Here is a 17383-nt window from a genome sequence, read left to right as displayed (position 1 = left end):
AAGATGCTTGGTGGCTGCTAGCACTCTAAGGCACAGACACAGAAGCTAAGCAAACCACTTGCCCAATGCAGATCCTCAAACCAAAAGTCGTGGTAGTCATGGTAATCATGCTGTGAAGATAAAGGCATGGAAGGGCTCTTCTCATCAAGGTGGTAGACAGGAAGTGAGCATAGATAAACCTCCAAGAAACTCCCAAATTTCCAGAACCTCCTAAAAATAGCACCACCAATTGGGGCTAGAATGTTTAAAACATGAGCTTGTGGAGGTGCTTCAGATTCAAACTGTAACCCTGTGGTTTGGATGTGGATTTTTTCCATACCCATTCTTATGCTAGGAGCTTGGTTTTCAGTGTAGTGGTGTTAGTAGGCAGTGGGACCTTTCAGAGGTTGGGGTGGGGGTCTCATAGTTTAGTGATTAGGGGTATGTCCATAGAAGGGACTGACACTGTTCTCACAGAGCAAGTGACCTGCCCCTAAATCTCTCTGGCATCTCTCTCATCACGTGATCTCATCATGTGATCTCTGCCACACACATTCTATCCTTATGCTTCCACCCACCTGAGGTCCTCACCAGATGTCTAACCAAGGCTGGTCTTGGACTTTCAGTCTTACACACTGTGGGCTTTTGTATGCTGCCCTGGCATAGACGTTTTGTTTTAGCAACAGAGAAAGGACTAAATACAGGCTTGGTATACAATTAGAACTGAGCTCCATGAATAAAGCCAAGAATCAAAGACAGAAAATCTTTGCTCACCACAGGGTCTCCACCCACAGCTAGCTGACTCCCTGAACTGTAGACAGAAAAAGATTCTCTAAGGTAAAAGAAACCAAAGCTTTGAAGTCTGTACTGTGCATGTGCATACGCATGCATGCACAAAAATTTAGCCACTTGCCAAGGCTAAGATGTGGACCTTCTAAAGTTAACAAAGCCTCCCGCAGATGCACACAAAGCTCTCATGGAAGAAAATTACTGGCAAGGATGAGCTCACAGACAAAATTCATACATTCCGGGGCTGGGGGGGGGGGGGGGAGAAGGTGTTATGAGGGCCAAAAACTGTAAACTTGGGAGTTTGCATCTAAGAAACCCCAGAACACAGAATAATCTGGGAAGAAAATTAGGTATTATTTGAGTACCTACCCCAGGCTACTACTATTATTCTAGATAAGATACCTGCACACAAACAAGTTGTTATTCTCTGGAAATACAGAAGGCAGGCACAGGTGAAATGTAGCCCATAGATCACAGCCCCCTAAACAAGCCAGGAAAAGGCTTGTCTTGGGGTTACTATTCTTGTGATGAAACACCATGACCAACTCGGAGAGGAAAGTGTTTATTTCTCTCATAGTTCCATATAACAGTTCATCATCAAAAGCAGTGAGGGCAGGAACTCAAACAGGGCAGGAACCTGGAGGCAGGAACTGATGCAGAGGCCATGGCAGGGTGCTGCTTACTGGCTTGCTCAGCATGGTTTCTTATAAAACCAGGACTATCAGCCCAGGAATGGTACCACCCACACTGGGCTGGATCTTCTCCCATCAATTACTAATTAAGAAAATATCCTACAGGTTTGCCTACAACCCGATCTTATGCGGGCATTTTCTCAGATGACTTTAACTGTGTCAAGTTGACATGAAACTATTCAGTACAATTGACCCCTTGTCGACTTAGCACACAAACTCATCACTGTAAAGCCACAAACATTGCAATATAAAGCAATATAAAGCTGGAGAGATAGCCCAGTGGTTAAGAGCACTGATTGCTCTTCTGAAGGTCCTGAGTTCAAATCTCAGCAACCACATGGTGGCTCACAACCACCCATAATGAGATCTGATGCCCTCTTCTGGAGTATCTGAAAACAGCTACAGTGTACTTACATATAATAAATAAATAAATCTTTAAAAATAAATAAATAAAACATTTTACAAACTTAAAAAGCCCCACACTCTTACAAATTCAAACACTTTAAAAAGTTAAGTCTCGGGCTGGCAAGATGGCTCAGCAGTTAAGAGCACACCAACTGCTCTTCTGAAGGTCCTGAGTTCAAATCCCAGCAACCTCATGGTGGCTCACAACCACCCATAATGAGATCTGACACCCCTTTCTGGTGTGTCTGAAGACAGCTACAGTGTACTTAATAATAAATAAATCTTTGGGTAGGGACTGAGCGAGTGGAGTTAACCAGAGTGAGCAAGGCCGACCACAGAGAGCAGAGGTCCTAAAATTCAATCCCCAACAACCACATGAAGGCTCACAACCATCTGTACAGATAGAATGTACTCACATACATAAAATAAATAAAAAAATAAATAGATAGATTGATAGATAAATAAATCTTTGAAAAAAGTTAAGTCTCTTTTAAAAAATCTAGTCTCAATTGTGAGAGGTGAAAATCAAAATTAAGCTTAATATTTTCTTACTTCAAGAGGAAAGAATCAAAGCCCAGCACAATCAAAGCAGAGCAAAACTGAATTCCAACTGTGTAAATAACTCAGTGTCCAGTGTCTGGGGTCCACTCATGATCTGGGTGCTTCCAAGGGGCTTGGGTCACTTCTCTGGCTCTGCCCTCTGTAGCACACACAGCTTGTCTTCTAGGCTTGAGCAGTCTCCACTCCACCGCTGCTACTGTTCTTGGTTCTGGCATCTCCAATTCTGGGGTGTCTGTGGCAACTGGGCTGCACTTTTACCCATAACCCCTCCTGGGCTCTCTTCATGTTACCAAGCCTCAACTTCTTCATGATCCCTTCAGTCCTGGGGTTTCAACTGCTGCTGAGGCTGCACCTTCCCCAGTGGCCTATCGCAGCCTGCCATAGTGCCTATTCTCAGCTGCTTTTCATGACCCCTTCAGACTTTAAAACCAGTACCATCTGGGTAGCTCTTCTATTACCAAGTTCAGCTGCCAGCATGAGCTACACCCCTGGCCCTCTCTGGAACACAGCTTCTGGGCGCCAGCCCCAAGGGAACACTTCCCCAAAGAGTTCCCCTCAGTGATGCTGGTCTCTTGTTAATCATAAATGACTCTTCAGCTCCAGCTGACCAGACACCAAAGACTCTTCGTACAAATTGCCCAGGAAAAAATTGGCTTTCCTCTGAGTTGTCACAAGCCAGGACTCCATCATCTGTGCTGTCCTTAGCATTCTTATCTTCCAAGCTCCTACAGAACAGTCACCAAACTTTAAACACTCAATGGCTTTTGTGACCCAAAGTTCCAAAGTGCTTCTGCAGTTCTCCCAACAACATTGGTGAGGTCTGTCACAGCAATACTCTACTATCCTGGTGACAGTGTCTTTCCTAGTTAGGGTTTCTATTGCTGTGATGAAACACAACAACCAAAGCAAGTTGGGGAAGAAAGGGTTCATTTGGTTTACATTATCACTGTCCATCATTGAAGGAGGTCTGGACAGGAACTCAGACACAACAGGAACATAGAGGCAGGAGCCCATGCAGAGGCCACAGAAGAGTGCTGCTTACTGACAGACTTGCCTGTAGCCCAATCTTTTGAGATAGTTTCTTAACTGAGGTTCCCTCTCCTCAGAAGACTTTAGCTTGTGTCTAGTTGACATAAAACTACTGAGCACACCTATGCTTTGAGAAGATCTGTCCTTTTGCCCTGCTGGGTAAAGGAAACCACTGTGCTATGGGTTGTGTGATGTAAGGCAATGCCTACAAAGTGGACAGTAGACTCACCTGAATGTCTCATTAGAGAGGTGTTTCGGAAGTGACCCCAGTGGGATTTGTCAGCGGACCCCATGTGGCTCGTGAGGGTAAGAGAGGAAGCTGGGGCTGGGTCTTTGGATAGGAGGGGCTCAGGAGTAGGGAGTCCAAAGTCTGCTTTGCCATTGGAGTTTGAGGGTGATGGGATGAAATCAGCTGCTGTAGATGTCCCAGTGCTCCTTCTGAAGGCAGTGGAGGAAGACAGTGTTCTCAAATGTTAATTTCACAGCTATCTAGGTAAGGTGGAGCCAAGAGATCTGCAGGTGTTCATAAGAAAAAATAGTTTATTGCTCACAGTTCTGAAGGGGGGGATCACAAAACATCCCATGAGGCCATATGAGGAAAAACCAGAAAGCAGAGTGGAGGGGGACAGACAAGGTGTGCAGGAGCCTTTATTGTAGTTTCTTCAGGAAAGACTGGATGAGGCATAGTAGGACAGTTACAGGTCAACTAGTGTCAGGGTATGGAGCTGTCCCCAGCTGTCTGCTATTCATCCCTGGGGTTATCATAGCAGGTGGGTAATTGCTTGGTATAAGAGGTTGATCTAGGTCTAAGAGGTTGTTAAGGTATGGTCTCTAGACTGGTTAATTTTTGTGTAAAACCTGAAGCTGAGCCTCTTAGTATTACTAAGAATGAGTTAACCCTTGGCAGAGCTGGGCAGGGTGCTCCAAGGTGAGCATAGCCACCACACATCTAGACACTGGCAAGTTAAAAGGCATGCTTAGCATACAGCCAGCCCTTCTATACAAGCGCAGGACAAGGCCTCCAGTACAAGCCAGACTGGTAGGGATTTGGCAAAGGATTCATGAGAAGCAGCCGAATGAAGGTACCCTTTGGTGATTGGAAGGTCTGTGTCATGGGCTGTGGGGGAGGATTTCTGCCCCCCCCCCCCCGTGAGTCTGAGAACCAATGCCAAAGTAAGCTGCTTTCGGATGCTTACAGCTCATGTCACCTTTGGGTGAGGCAGAACCAGCTGACTTTTCTCTGTGGGCTGGAGATGAAGGAAGTGCTACAGAAGGCAAGGAATGGGGAGTGCAGAGAGAACAAGGGTGAGCTTGCTTGTGTGTGGGCACCCCAGGGTGCTGCACAGAGGCACTTAAGCACTTTGTCATGAAGCAGGTACAGAAGAGACTGTACCTGTGAGTGGGCACAGTCAAGGGTGGGTGAAGGTATCTGCAGCCTCCACGCACCCTGTCTTGGTGCCAAGTAGAAATTCTTCTGTAGTTGTTTGCTTAGCCGTTCATTAGCCCTTAAGAAAGGGCAGCACATCTTAGTCCTAATCCAGAAGAAAGTCAAACTGACCCATCCATGTAAACCCTTCCAGATTCACCGTGCACAAATGAATACAGAGAATAAAAGTCATGATCTAGAACATCAGAGGGCAGAAGAATAAGAGGAATTCTGCCAGGTGAAGCAGGGAGATAGGTAGGAGGTAAGAGAAGGGTGAATCGGACCTTAAGAAAGAGCTGCAAGAGTGGGAAAGATGCCTCCCCCAGCTGGCTGCAGCTGGCCCCAGCTGGCCCCAGCCTACTGGCAGTATAGCTGGTAACAACTCCTCAGTAAGAGCTCCCCATACAAACACAGTCTTGCCCTGCATTCTCATCGCTGTATCAAAGTCTGTATTACATGAGTATGTCTCAGGAGACTACAAGTGTGGAAGACTGGGGGGTAGTAGAGGGGCAGGGAGTAGGGGATTTCCTGGTCGGGACTTACTGCTGAGGAGTGGCAGAAAGGAAATGGAAAAGACTGGAGTTTTTCTGGAGGAGCCGAAGGAAGCAGGGGCAGTGCATGCCATCCCTGTGGTTGGGTGCATGCTGTCATCTCAGTCACAGTGAAAATGTCACATAACAGGTCCAGAAGACATGGCAGGTTTGGTAATACAGACTACTCACACATCTGCTGTGTACCCTCCTGTGCTGGTGAACATCTGTGTGCCAACTCAATAAGAACCCATGAAAGATATGTGTGTGTGTGTGTGTCTCTATTCTTCAAACTGTGTTTCCTAGGTATCAGGGCTATCTTCATAAACAAGGCAGACACAGCCCTGCCCTCACAAACCATCAAGGCAAGGAAAGAAAACCACACTTAATATTTACATCCCAAAGCACTCTAGAGTATGTAGATTTCAGTATGCCTTAACATTCCAGGGATGTGCTTTCTTCAAGATCAGCTGCAAGCTTCCTCCTGGGGGAGGCAGCAGTGTTCAACAGAGTGATCCAGGTTTGCCTGGGAAAAAAACCCAGAAAATCCAAAAGCTTTCCCAGGGACCCAGGGAGATGGTTCAGTGGGTGAAGCTTGAGCCACTCAAGTGTAAGGATCTAGAGTTCGGCTCCCTACCACCCATGTAAATGCAGGTGTGGTGGCCTTCCTGTAATCCCAGCGTGGGAAGGTGAGGGAGGTGGTAGGAACAAAGAAGATCTTCAAAGCAAGCTGGCTAGATGGACTAAATGAATCCTCAAGCTCTGGCTTCACGCAAGAGAATATATAAATGGAAAGCAACCACAAAAGGTCCCTAAAGTCAACCTTAGAACTTTGTAGGCATGTGCACTTGAACATATACCCATATATATACATACATGCATATACCACAAACACACATGAAGTGTTCTGGGGCTGCAGGTGAGTCCTGAGGTCAGAGAAGCAGTCCTGTGTCAAGAAAAAGAGCAGTCCTCTTGCATGTGGCATAGGGACCCAGTGCCCTTTAGGACAGGGCATAAAGGATGTGCTAAGGTGCCCTCGGTTGGCTGAGTCCAACCCCATTCACAAAACAGGATCTGAAGCTCTATATTGAGAAACAGATGTTTCACTGAAGGGTGAGTGCCAACAGCCAGGTCACTTCCACTGCTGACACAGGCGTCACCTTGGTTGTCTCAGATATCCAGCATCAGCGGTATTTCCACAAGTGCTTGCAGGCGGAGACAGGAGTTTGGGCTCCGGTCTAACCACCTTACCTGCACTACAGAGCTATAAACACATGTGACTCATTCTGGAAACTCCCGTCCTGGCTGTGTTCCCGCTGCCTGCACTGGGTTACCTGCCTTGCTTACCTGACAACCCCATCAGCAGCTACAGGTGTCTTGTTCGCAGACGTTTCTGTTCCTGGCTTGTTTCTATACCCCTGCAGGGGAGCAATAGAGGTGGCTTTCTTGCACTCCGCCAAGACTCTTCATCAGGTACCTGCTGGAAACTACCCTCAGCTTGGGTTCACCCACCATGAATGCCCTGTGTAGAGACATGTACCAGATGTGTGAAGATGGTGAATTATTAACCACACCTTGTCGAGCTGGAATTTCATCCTGACGAGAGAGCTTTGCAACCATCACAATCATTAGAAGCACGGGAGATGACGCTGAGAGAGGGGAAGCTAGATGGGAAATAACAGGAAACAACAAAGGAAAGGGATTAGGCCAGTTCTCCAGGTGAGAAAGGACTCTTGTGATGGTGGGAAGAAGGGGGGAGGAGGTGGCACCTACTGTGCTCAGCAGCTGTAGAAGGAACTAGCACAAGGGAGGGAGTGAACAGAGAGCCTTAGAAACAAGTGCCTGTGTTTAAATGTTTCCAGAGAAATACTATAAAAACATATAAATGGCCTCAAGCTACATAGGTCCAGTTAAAAATGCTAACAATTTCATTATCTATAAAGACAGCAAATGGTCTTAATTTGTACATGTCACTAAAACCATTTTAAGCAGACTCATATAGATTTTTATAATTTGTTGAAATTGTGGTTTTGTGGGGCAGGTTGTTTGTTTGTTTGTTTGTTGTTTTTGAAATGGAGTCTTGCTATATTGCCCAAGCTGGCCTCAGACTCCTGAGCTCAAGCAGTCCTCCTGCGTAGCTGAGGCAGCAGGTGTGCATCACTACACAGCTGAAGGCTGCTCTTTGGAAGCCACACTAAGCACTTACATCCCCAAGTGACGTTGATCTTCCCAGGGACCCCTAAAGTTGTCACTGTGGTAGCTTCCCAAGCAGATAGAGGAACTGAGGCACAGAGATACCCCCATGGCTTCCCAGAGGTCCTTTGGCTGCTAGCTCAGCTCAATCCCATGCTGCGGTGCTCCTAGGCCCGGAATGTGCATGGGCCACCAAAGGTAGCATACACTTGGTGCAGAACTTAGTTCTCATCCTGGAAGATTCCATGAGCCCTCTAACAATGACAACAACATTTCTTCAAGTCATAAGGGCATTGCTACCTATCCTAATAGGAGCACAGTGAAAGTCTGTTAAATGGATTACTTGTGCTGCTTGCTGCTTAAATATGAGTTTAAAAGATGTGTGAGTTCATAGATCGGTTTGCTTTTCTTTCCCAAGCGTGAGAAGCACAACATGATCCTCCATCAAAAACAATTTTATTTTAAAATATCACATTATACAAAGAGATTCAATCACAGATAAAACAAGGTTGTAGGGTTCTCAGAACACACGGGACTCATCTGTATTAACAATTACTCACAGGGGGAACGGGTCTCCCTCACAGGAAAAGGGAAAAGATGAGTCACAGATGCTACAGTCTCTGGGAACATGAATAGGTACACAACAATCCATTCACAAGCTTCAGTGAGCAGTTTGCAACTGATTCGTGGGCATATTGGCTCATGCCTTCAATCCCAGCATGCAGAAGACTGAGGCAGATGGAGGTCTGTGAGTTCAAGGCCAAGCTGGCCTACACAGAGTATTCAAGACAGCCAGGGCTACACAAGGAAACCCTGCTTCAAAAGAAAAAGAAAGAAAGAAAAGGGAAAAGAAAAGGCTGTAAAATTCTTAGCAAAAAAGAAAAGAAAAGAAAAGAAAAGAAAAGAAAAGAAAAGAAAAGAAAAGAAAAGAAAAGAAAAGAAATCCTTCTTATCTTGGGGCTCAGTGGCTAAGAGCACTGACTGCTCTTCCAGAGGATCCACGTGGCAGCTCACAGCTGTCTGTAACTCCAGGATCTGACACTCCCACACAGACATATAGGTAGGCAAAATACCAACGTACATGAAATAAAAATAAATTATTAAAAAGATCCTACATTACCTAGATAATAATGAAGCATCATGTAATACTAACAAAGGCACATGTATGCCGGTGGGGAGGGGTTCACCTTCCTCAGAGCCGTAGCCTCTTCTGTTGTTCTGACTCAAGTCTACTATCTTCCCCCAAACCTATGCTCACAGAAGCATCCCCAATTAAATGCAACAGGACATGTTTGTGCACTCATCCCCACATGCACACACAGAGAGAGAGAAGAAAGTAGGAAAGAGCATGTAATGGGGAGGAAATATGATCAAAGTGTATATATGCAAGTTTATGTAATTATGAGAGAAGTAATTAAGAACACAGACCTAGAAGTTCAAATGGCAGTGCCCATTTCAATCATGAAAGTTGAATGAGCAGTTGAAAGTAAGCTGGAAATGTCTCAGCTGCTGTTCGGAGCCTGCTGATCACACGAGATGTTGGGAGCCCTTGGGTAAGAAGAGTCTTCATTTCAGCTTCTGAGTACAGAGTTCTGTACAATGCCATGAATCCCATTGCTTACACATGTGCCTTTAAGCAGAGGTATCGAGAGGTCTGAGACATAGGGAAGTATGGCTCTCTGACACCATGCAAGCCCTACCAGGGTAGTGAGCTCCTGTCGTCCCCAGGACAAGGACATGTTCCACAAATCCATCTCACTGCCCTACCACAGCAGCTGGGGCTATGGAAGGCCAGCTTGGAAGCCACTACAGCCTGTAAACCAGGCAGAGGGCAGACAGGGTGAGCATGTGTTAGAGTCTGAGCTGTTGGTGCCTGGCTCAAGTCAGGTGTCAGATGCTAAATGACTGCTGCACAGGCAGCTGGTCAGAGTCCATACAGATGGATAGAAGGAGATGTAGGGGACCTGTGAAACCAGTACTAAAAAGGTGGCAGTTTGATCTCCCTCAGGCATTGGAACTGGCTAACTCCAATCAGGATAAGTTTCCGAGGGAGCTGGGAGAGGTGTTCACAGTGGTGATGAGGCATCTGCTAGGTATGAGGACAAATCAGGGCAGGCAGGAGACTCCCACATGACAAGTAGATACTGTATCCAAGGTATCTGTCTGCCACCCTGATGGGCGTAGGATTAGAGCCTAGGTCAGAAGATGGTCCCTTGGAACAGCTGTTTGGCCCATCCCCAGCAAGCTGTAAACAGAGGTGCCAGTAAAGTTCTAGTTAGGTGCAGAAGTGGCAAATTCATCTCTTCTGCCTCTTTCCCTCCTTACCCCACCCCCACCCCCTTTCCTGGTAATTAAATCTAGAACCCTGTGCATGCTAAGGGAGCTCTCAACCACTGAGGAGTTCATCCCAGCTCCTTTATATTTTATAGTTTTAGATGAGGTCTTGCCAAATGATCCATCCTGGCCAGGAACTCACTATTCTAATCCGACCTAGCCTCCAGCTTGCTATCACCCTGCCTTGGCCTGGCAAGCGCTGAGATTATAGGTCTGCACCACTTTGTCTGTCAGAGTACCACATTTTCTGTATCACTTGCAAATGGTGTCAAATCAGTTCCCTGTACAGCTTTGCCCCTTTCATGCCCTGTGTACCTTCTGATTTCTATGGCTTGATAATCACTTCCACAGGAGGAAGAGTGAGAAAGTGGAGAATATTAACTGGGGTTTGTGGGTGGATGAGCACCAGCTGCATGCAATATAATGTTACAGATTATAGGTGTGTCTGTATGGGAGCTAAATCTCAGGTCTTTATCTGCTAAAGGCATGAACAGAGTAACATTTAGGGTCATGTCAATCCCTATGTATGCAGGGTTGGTCCACTGTAAAAAGGCTAATGTCAAAGACTTCGTGTGCCCTGCCTGAGCCTGCAGCACTCTGAGAATGCTGTGCACAGTGTGGCTGAGACTGTAGCACTATGAGGATGCTGGACACCAAGTGGCCTGAGCCTGTAGCAAGCACTATGAGGATGCTATGCACAATGTAGCATAGTTTTGCCTTTGAGAGGTGACTTTTAGCCTCAAATCTCAGCAGATAAGATGGGGGCTCTAGCTTGCCAAAGCTTCTGTGGCAGTCTACTGATCTCATTTCACAGATTCAGAGAAATTGAGACCCAGATGAATAACGGACTCATTTAACATCACAGCAACTTTCTGGTGTATTTCTACTATCATTTTCCCAGGGGATTATGGGACCTCAGTTCGTGAAGCACACTGGACACCTTTGAATAACTTCCAATTGTGTTTAATTCCATTCAGACCTTTGAGTCTGTTGCTGTTTCTTTATTTTCTTTGAGGACTCTCTAGATTTTTTTTAAGATTTTATCTATCTTGATTAGAATGGGTATTTTGCCTGAGTGTATCTCTGTGCATCACATGCATGTAGTACCCATAGAGGCCAGAAGAGGATGTTGGATCTCCTGAAAGTGGAGTTACAGATGATTGTTAGCGACCATGTGAGTGCTGGGAACTGAGCTCTGGTCCTTTGAAAGAGTGCTCTTAACCACTGAGCTATCCTGCCAGCCCCTCTAGAATTTTTTTTAACTGTTCCATACATGATCATACCCAGAGAGTCAACAACTAGAGCTAGAGTTATCTCTTTGAATCAGAAGTGCCCTGAGTTCCTTCTACACTCATTTTCGTATGCACATATGGAAAGGTCATCTCCATGAAGTTATACTGACCTTTTGTCCTCTCTGGGCTCGATTTTGTGTCCTGCCTGTATGCCTGCTTGGTCGAAGTTCCACACTGGGCTGGGACATAGGCAGTGGTGCAGTATGTGTTTAGTATGCTTTCCTTCCCAACAAAATAACTTCTTGCAGCCTAAAGTGTGGCTCTTTGCCCTAATGACTCCAACTGCTCCATACATGTTTATTCTGTGAATGATGTCACTGTTGAATCACAGGCAGGAAGGTGTGTCTGTGTACACGGGTATCGCCCTAAAATTAAACACTTTGCAAAACAAATAAAGGAAAGACTTAAGGGTACAACTAATTTAATAAAGCATTGGTGGTTTTATTTCCTTTCTGTACTTTATTTATGAGTAAATGTCCTAGTGCAGTGAATTAAACAGGACACACATGCTTTTTACTCAGAGAACTGCCCAATTGGCTTTTCACCAGCGTGTGTGTTTAATGAACTCTCCAAAAGGCAGCCCAAGCCTCTATTGAAATCAGTGTGAGGGTTCTTAAAAAGCTGCCAGTGCATAGCTATTATCTCTCCTGGGTGTGTACACTAGAAAGACCGAGTCAATGAACACAGAGACATGCACACCCAATGCTTACAGTAGCACAATAGCAAGATATGGAGTCTGTCTAGGTGCCCATCAATGGGTGAACTTAGAAATATGTTGTGTATATACACATGGAGTTTTAGCCATTTCTAAATGTTAGAAGTTCTAACATTTGCAGAAATGTGGATAAAACTGGAAGTCATCATCAGACTCAGAAAGATGAAGAGTGTGAATTTTCTCTCCTGTGTAGAATCTAGATTCAGGAGCAAGTAGGTAAGGCATTCAAACAGAAAGAAACTGCTTGGGAAAAGAAGCGAGGGGTGAGAAGGGGGATGAGGCATACGATCTAATGTGTGATGTATGTTAATGAAAGTGTTATAGTGAAATCCCTTCTTTTGTATAGTGATATATTAATGAACAAAAAAGGCTGTCCTGATAGGAAGCTGGTTGATATTAGATTCTCCCACTGGACAAGAAGACAATTCATTGCTTTTAAACCTTAATGATCATCCTTATACCATGTACCAGTTTTTTAAAATTTTAATCAGTTGTATATATTTATTACTACAAATTGAAATAACAAAATTTTCTTTATTGCAAATTTCCGAAAATGAGAAAAGTTCTAATTATTACCTTCTCATCAAACGACCCCAAATTCTGTTTTTATGTTCTTTCACATTACCGTATTTCATCTCAGACTTGAGACTTGTAAAGCACACGGACCACTTCAGAGTCATTGTGCTTGTTTGAATCAACTCAAGACATAAAAATATAAAGAAGTCATTTGCAAGCATCCAAACTGCTCACATTTCATGTAGAATTCCGGTGACAAGTTAGGAAAAGCTCACAGCACGTTCCCCCCCCTTCCTACCCTCCCCCCCAAAAAATGAATTAAAATAGAACAGAGAACTCAAGCTCAGATTATTAGTTGCTATACACCTCAATTTTCAAAGAGTAGCTTTCACACCTGCTGTATGGCGTTACCAGCAGTAAAGAACAGGATAGCGTCTAGACTTAAATTGACTTGTCTTATTTATTCCCTATTCTAGTAGTCCCAGAAGGGTCCCACCGCAAACTGCCAGCGCATTTGAGCTGTACATGGCTCTCTTCATCCTGGACTCCATTAAGACCAGTGCTTATTGTTTTTTTTTTCAATCTGGAAAATACTGTTTGGCTTTACCATAGGGTCTCTCTGCACTGACTCTAATGTCTAGCCTCCTCTCTGTCTGAGAAAGATGCCTTTACTCTCTCCCCAAATTCTCTCGCTTCTGTCCTGGGCCTGATGCTGACACTCTGGTGGGGGAGAAGGAAACGTGTTCCTTTGTACTCATTTTTAACTGCTGATTTCACTGGGCAATTGCACAGCTAATGACTGCAATGTACAACAGACCTGGGAAAGGTCAAGCAGGCCTGGGTTTAGGTCGGCTGCACATCAGGAAGATGAGTTAGGAACCTGTTCCTACTGTCCACTCCTCAGTCACCACGTTCCGCCATACACATGCTGGGGTGAGCACAGGAAGAGTTTGCCCAAGCTGCACGCTCCCATTTAGCATAAAGAAACAGCAAGGGAGTGGGTGGGTGGTGTGTGCCTGTAATCCCAGCTCGCAGGAGGCTGAGGCAGAAGGGTTTCTCTGAGTTCTAGTCAAGCATGGGCTGCTTCGTTGGATCTTCTTGGAAAAGAAAAGGCAGAGAGAAAGGAAATGAGGAGGGAGGGACAGAGAAACAGAAAGCAGACCTACCAGGGAGACCATTTTATATATTGATACAGTAGTACCATTTAGGAAGAGTGCCACATAAAATATCCATATAAAGCTTAGGCCCACGCGGCACTGTCGCTGTTTAGTGCAGGATCTTTCTAAAACATGTTTATCCTGCTTTTAAAAAGTTACAGAGCTGTAGAGATGACTGGTGGTTAGAAGCACTTATGGAGCTCTTATGGATGATACACGGTCAGTTCCAGCTTCCATATTAGGTAGCTCACAACAGCTTGTAAACTCCAGTTGCAGGGTATCTGATACCCTCTGGCCTCCACAGGTACCTGCGTGTAAATGATGCATATAAACTCACATAGGCAAATGCATACACTTAAGTACCAAATAAATCATTTTAAAAAATCTATTACTCTAGATGTGTGTGCATGTGCATGTATGTGTATGCATGTGTGTGTGTGTGTGTGTGTCTCAGTGTGGTCCATAACAAACATGTGAAGTCAGAAGACAACAAGCAGGAGTTGGTTCTCTCCTTCCACCATGCGGGTCATAGGGATAGGACACTCAGGTGCTCAGTCTTGGCTATTGTCTTCCTGAGCCATCTCACTGGCCCTTATTCTGCTTTCGAAGAATACCATAAACATGCACAATATAGAAGGAATTCTGAAGGCCCAAGTTCCAGACCTACCAGTGCTAGTATTGGTGCCTAACAGCACGTCAATACTAGAGCAGACAAGAAGGGTTTAGGTCATTGGCCACAGGGACACATGCCAAACAGAAATCCCTTCCTGGCACTGAAGTTGTTTTACCACTTGACTGCTACTGGGCACTACCAGGCTGCCGTGTCAAGACAGTGGAATATATCAGAGGCACTTGTTGTGTGTGAAGCTCCTGTGCTGACCAGAAGTAGTTGGAATGTCTCTGCACTCTGCCACCTTTCCCAGTGTGTGGCTGTTGGCCCTCTTTGTTCCCCACAGCCTAGACCAGCATGGATCCTACCCTAGAATTCACTCCTCTGATCCAGCCCTGATTGTTCTTCCATGAAGTGCCGTTGCCAGTGAACTGATCACATAACCTCCATCCACCCAATCAGAGATCCTCTTACTTAATTCTGTTCCATGGCTTTTTAAGCATGAGGTACACTGGGCAGATGCAGCTTTCATCTGCTTTATTTTGTTTTATTATTTTTGGTTAGAATATTCCCTATCTCTGAGTTTCAGAGCTATGTTCTTCTCAGGTCCCAAGCTGTGGCCAGGTTTGGTTTGGTTTGAATTCTTGAGACAGGGTATTGCAGGCTGGCCTGAAGTTCACTAGGTAGAGCAATAGCCTTAAATTCAAAGCAACTCTCCTGTCTCAGCCTTCCTGAGTACTGGGATCATAGAAATGAGCCTCCATACCCAACTCTGTTTAGAATGCTATTAAATCATACGTGTATCCTGAGGCATTCCATCAAGTTCCCACCACATTATCCAAACTGAAACAGGCTCCTGTCTTCTCATGAGCCACAGCTCAGTTGTTTATGACTTTGCATATAGCTCAAAACCTAACTGTTTGGAGCATGTATTCCAGAGCTGTGGCCTTCTGTAATTCCTGAGAGATCCTCGTAAGAGCAGTACTTCCCCAACATCAGCTGTCCACATGGTTTGGCTTGCTGCTTTGCTGTGTCTGAGGTTAAGGAAGTGAGCTCTCAAACTCATCCAATCTGCCATCTGATGACTGAGTGTCCTGAGCTCTTAGATTATTCTCCACCTAAGTTTCCCAGCTGTCAAATGAGTAATAGCAGTAGGGCCTCATCAGAAGCTTGGCCTGGAAACTGCTAGGACAGTGCCTGCAGTCACCAGTCTGCTGATGGAAGGTGGTTTGCAGGTTTACCTGCTGTGGGAGACAATTGTATGGCTGTTGTGAGTCTGCCCATGTGTCCTAAGAGAGTGCAGTCCTGAATTCCCTTCACCCTGGTCTTGTGGCTGCTGCTCCTTATATTCCATACCATCAGTATCTCTGTATCCATGCTAGCTCCTTCCTCACTTCTCTTCCTTTCCCCTCTCCTCCTTTCCCATCTATCTCTTCTCATTTCTGGATAACTCATGACTGCAAACAAAACAGAATGGAGGCCATTCAGCCATTCCCTTTGTGTCTTTGAAGGATTTTCCCTGAGTCTCTCCGATGGCTAATGGCTACCCAGCAATTTGAATCAGCAAAGAAGTTGATCCTGTACCTTACTCAGAAGAACTGTGTGAGCCCTGAGAGTGATATCAAGGGAGTGATGCCAGGTAAATACAATACACTAGTCAGAAAGCCCAAGGGATGTCACCGGTAAGTATGATGCTCTGGCCAGAGAACCTGAGGGATGCCTTTGTCCTGAATAACTGTCCTGACTAGTGTTTGATCTATACTCCTGTGCCTATATGGTTTGCAAAGGTTTGGAAAGGCAACGGTGGCTGCTACAGCCTAGGAGTGGAAATAAACAGAAATTCTCTTCACTTTCTGGGAGCTGGTTTCTTTCAAAATCAAGTTGAACACACTATCATGTTCCTTACAGCCCATACAAAGCCAGAAGCAGGATACACACCTGATCTGTATCAGCTCTATTGGCTTTGTGGGACCCAGTGCCTCCTTTCCCTGATTGCCTACCAGGTTTAAAGCCTTGGCTCGGGGTATGGATGGTGTTAGTGACCTCTCTTCTTGAGTATGATCTTCAAAGGGCTGCCATTGTCTATTTATGGCCGTGACCTATTTGTTGGTCAAGGGAAGAAATGGAAGCACTCACTATTTTTGTACTGTGGTTCAGACCCATAGAATTTTTGTGAATCAGGGCATCAGCAGAAGCTAAGTGGAGCTTTCAAGCTGGGAGCCTGTAAATGGCACCAGGAAGTTCTTCACAGCCAGGTTCCTGAATCCTCCCTGACACGCCAAGATACTGACCTTGTAGATCTGAAAGAAACTCAAGGGAATATGCACTATTAGTGAGCTCTGAAAGAGACTCTAATGCAAGGGCCCTAGAAAGTCCCTTTGGAAACAACAGCTTTGACCTACCATGTTAACCTCAAGACCTATATGCTTTGTAAAAATCCCCTAGAAATGTAATGCATAGTGGGGGGCGGGGCAGGGAGAGGAAAGGAGAAAGGATGAGAGAATGAATGACTTGACTGTAATGAGAATCATCTGATTACCATCCACTCGCTCATGACAAAGATGTCTATTAAGCACCTGATGGCACACACATCTATGGAGAAGGCCTGACTCTTAAGGAGCACATTGACAGGGTGCATACAGCGGGGAGGTCGTAATGTACATTTAGCAGGAGCACTAAAGCAGAAGAAGGATGGAGAGTGGAGACTGCAGTCAAAGTGATGATGTAAACCTGGCTTTCAGACAGGTGTGCCATGCAGGAGAATGTACCTTGCAGGTTCCCATTTCCACTGAAGAGGTTGTGAGCCACCTCAATCTTAGGTGGGCTTCACCCAGTGGGCTTCTTACTGGATGAAGATATGGGGGCCCAACAAGGGTAGCATACCTATCTTTCCCTGTGCCCAGGACACAAAGGCTGAGCCACAACCACTTGCTGGGTGAGATGTGGTCTACCAAGTCCTTTAGCTCAGGCAGGAAAAGTCTGGTCAACCAAACCTCAGAAGTCCCTGGAGTGAAGGATGCAAGCCATGGCTGGTCTACTTGAAGAGTATTGAATGCTGGCTTTTCAGAGGGCCATCCTAGGCCCCCTTTCTCAGTAGCAGTGACAGTAAACGGTATTTAGATCACAGTAAAAGATCAGCTCGTTCTTACCATTCC

At 45.4% G+C, this 17383-nt stretch overlaps 1 protein-coding gene across 5 annotated transcripts in view; it reads left to right on the top strand.

The window, feature by feature from the left end:
* Nucleotides 1–17383, top strand: part of Slc22a23 (solute carrier family 22, member 23) — a 166118-nt gene that overhangs the window by 125492 nt on the left and 23243 nt on the right. For all 5 annotated transcript variants that reach the window (NM_001033167.3, XM_030247433.1, NM_001382849.1 and 2 more), the window contains one exon: nt 15740–15867. In NM_001033167.3, the coding sequence (NP_001028339.1) occupies nt 15740–15867 (128 nt within the window). The remainder of the gene's footprint in view (nt 1–15739; nt 15868–17383) is intronic.

The sequence above is a fragment of the Mus musculus genome, chromosome 13, assembly GCF_000001635.26.
Source record: "Mus musculus strain C57BL/6J chromosome 13, GRCm38.p6 C57BL/6J".
NCBI lineage: Eukaryota > Metazoa > Chordata > Mammalia > Rodentia > Muridae > Mus > Mus musculus.
Note: the sequence above shows the minus strand (reverse complement) of the source record. Positions and strands in the feature narration are given on the sequence as shown.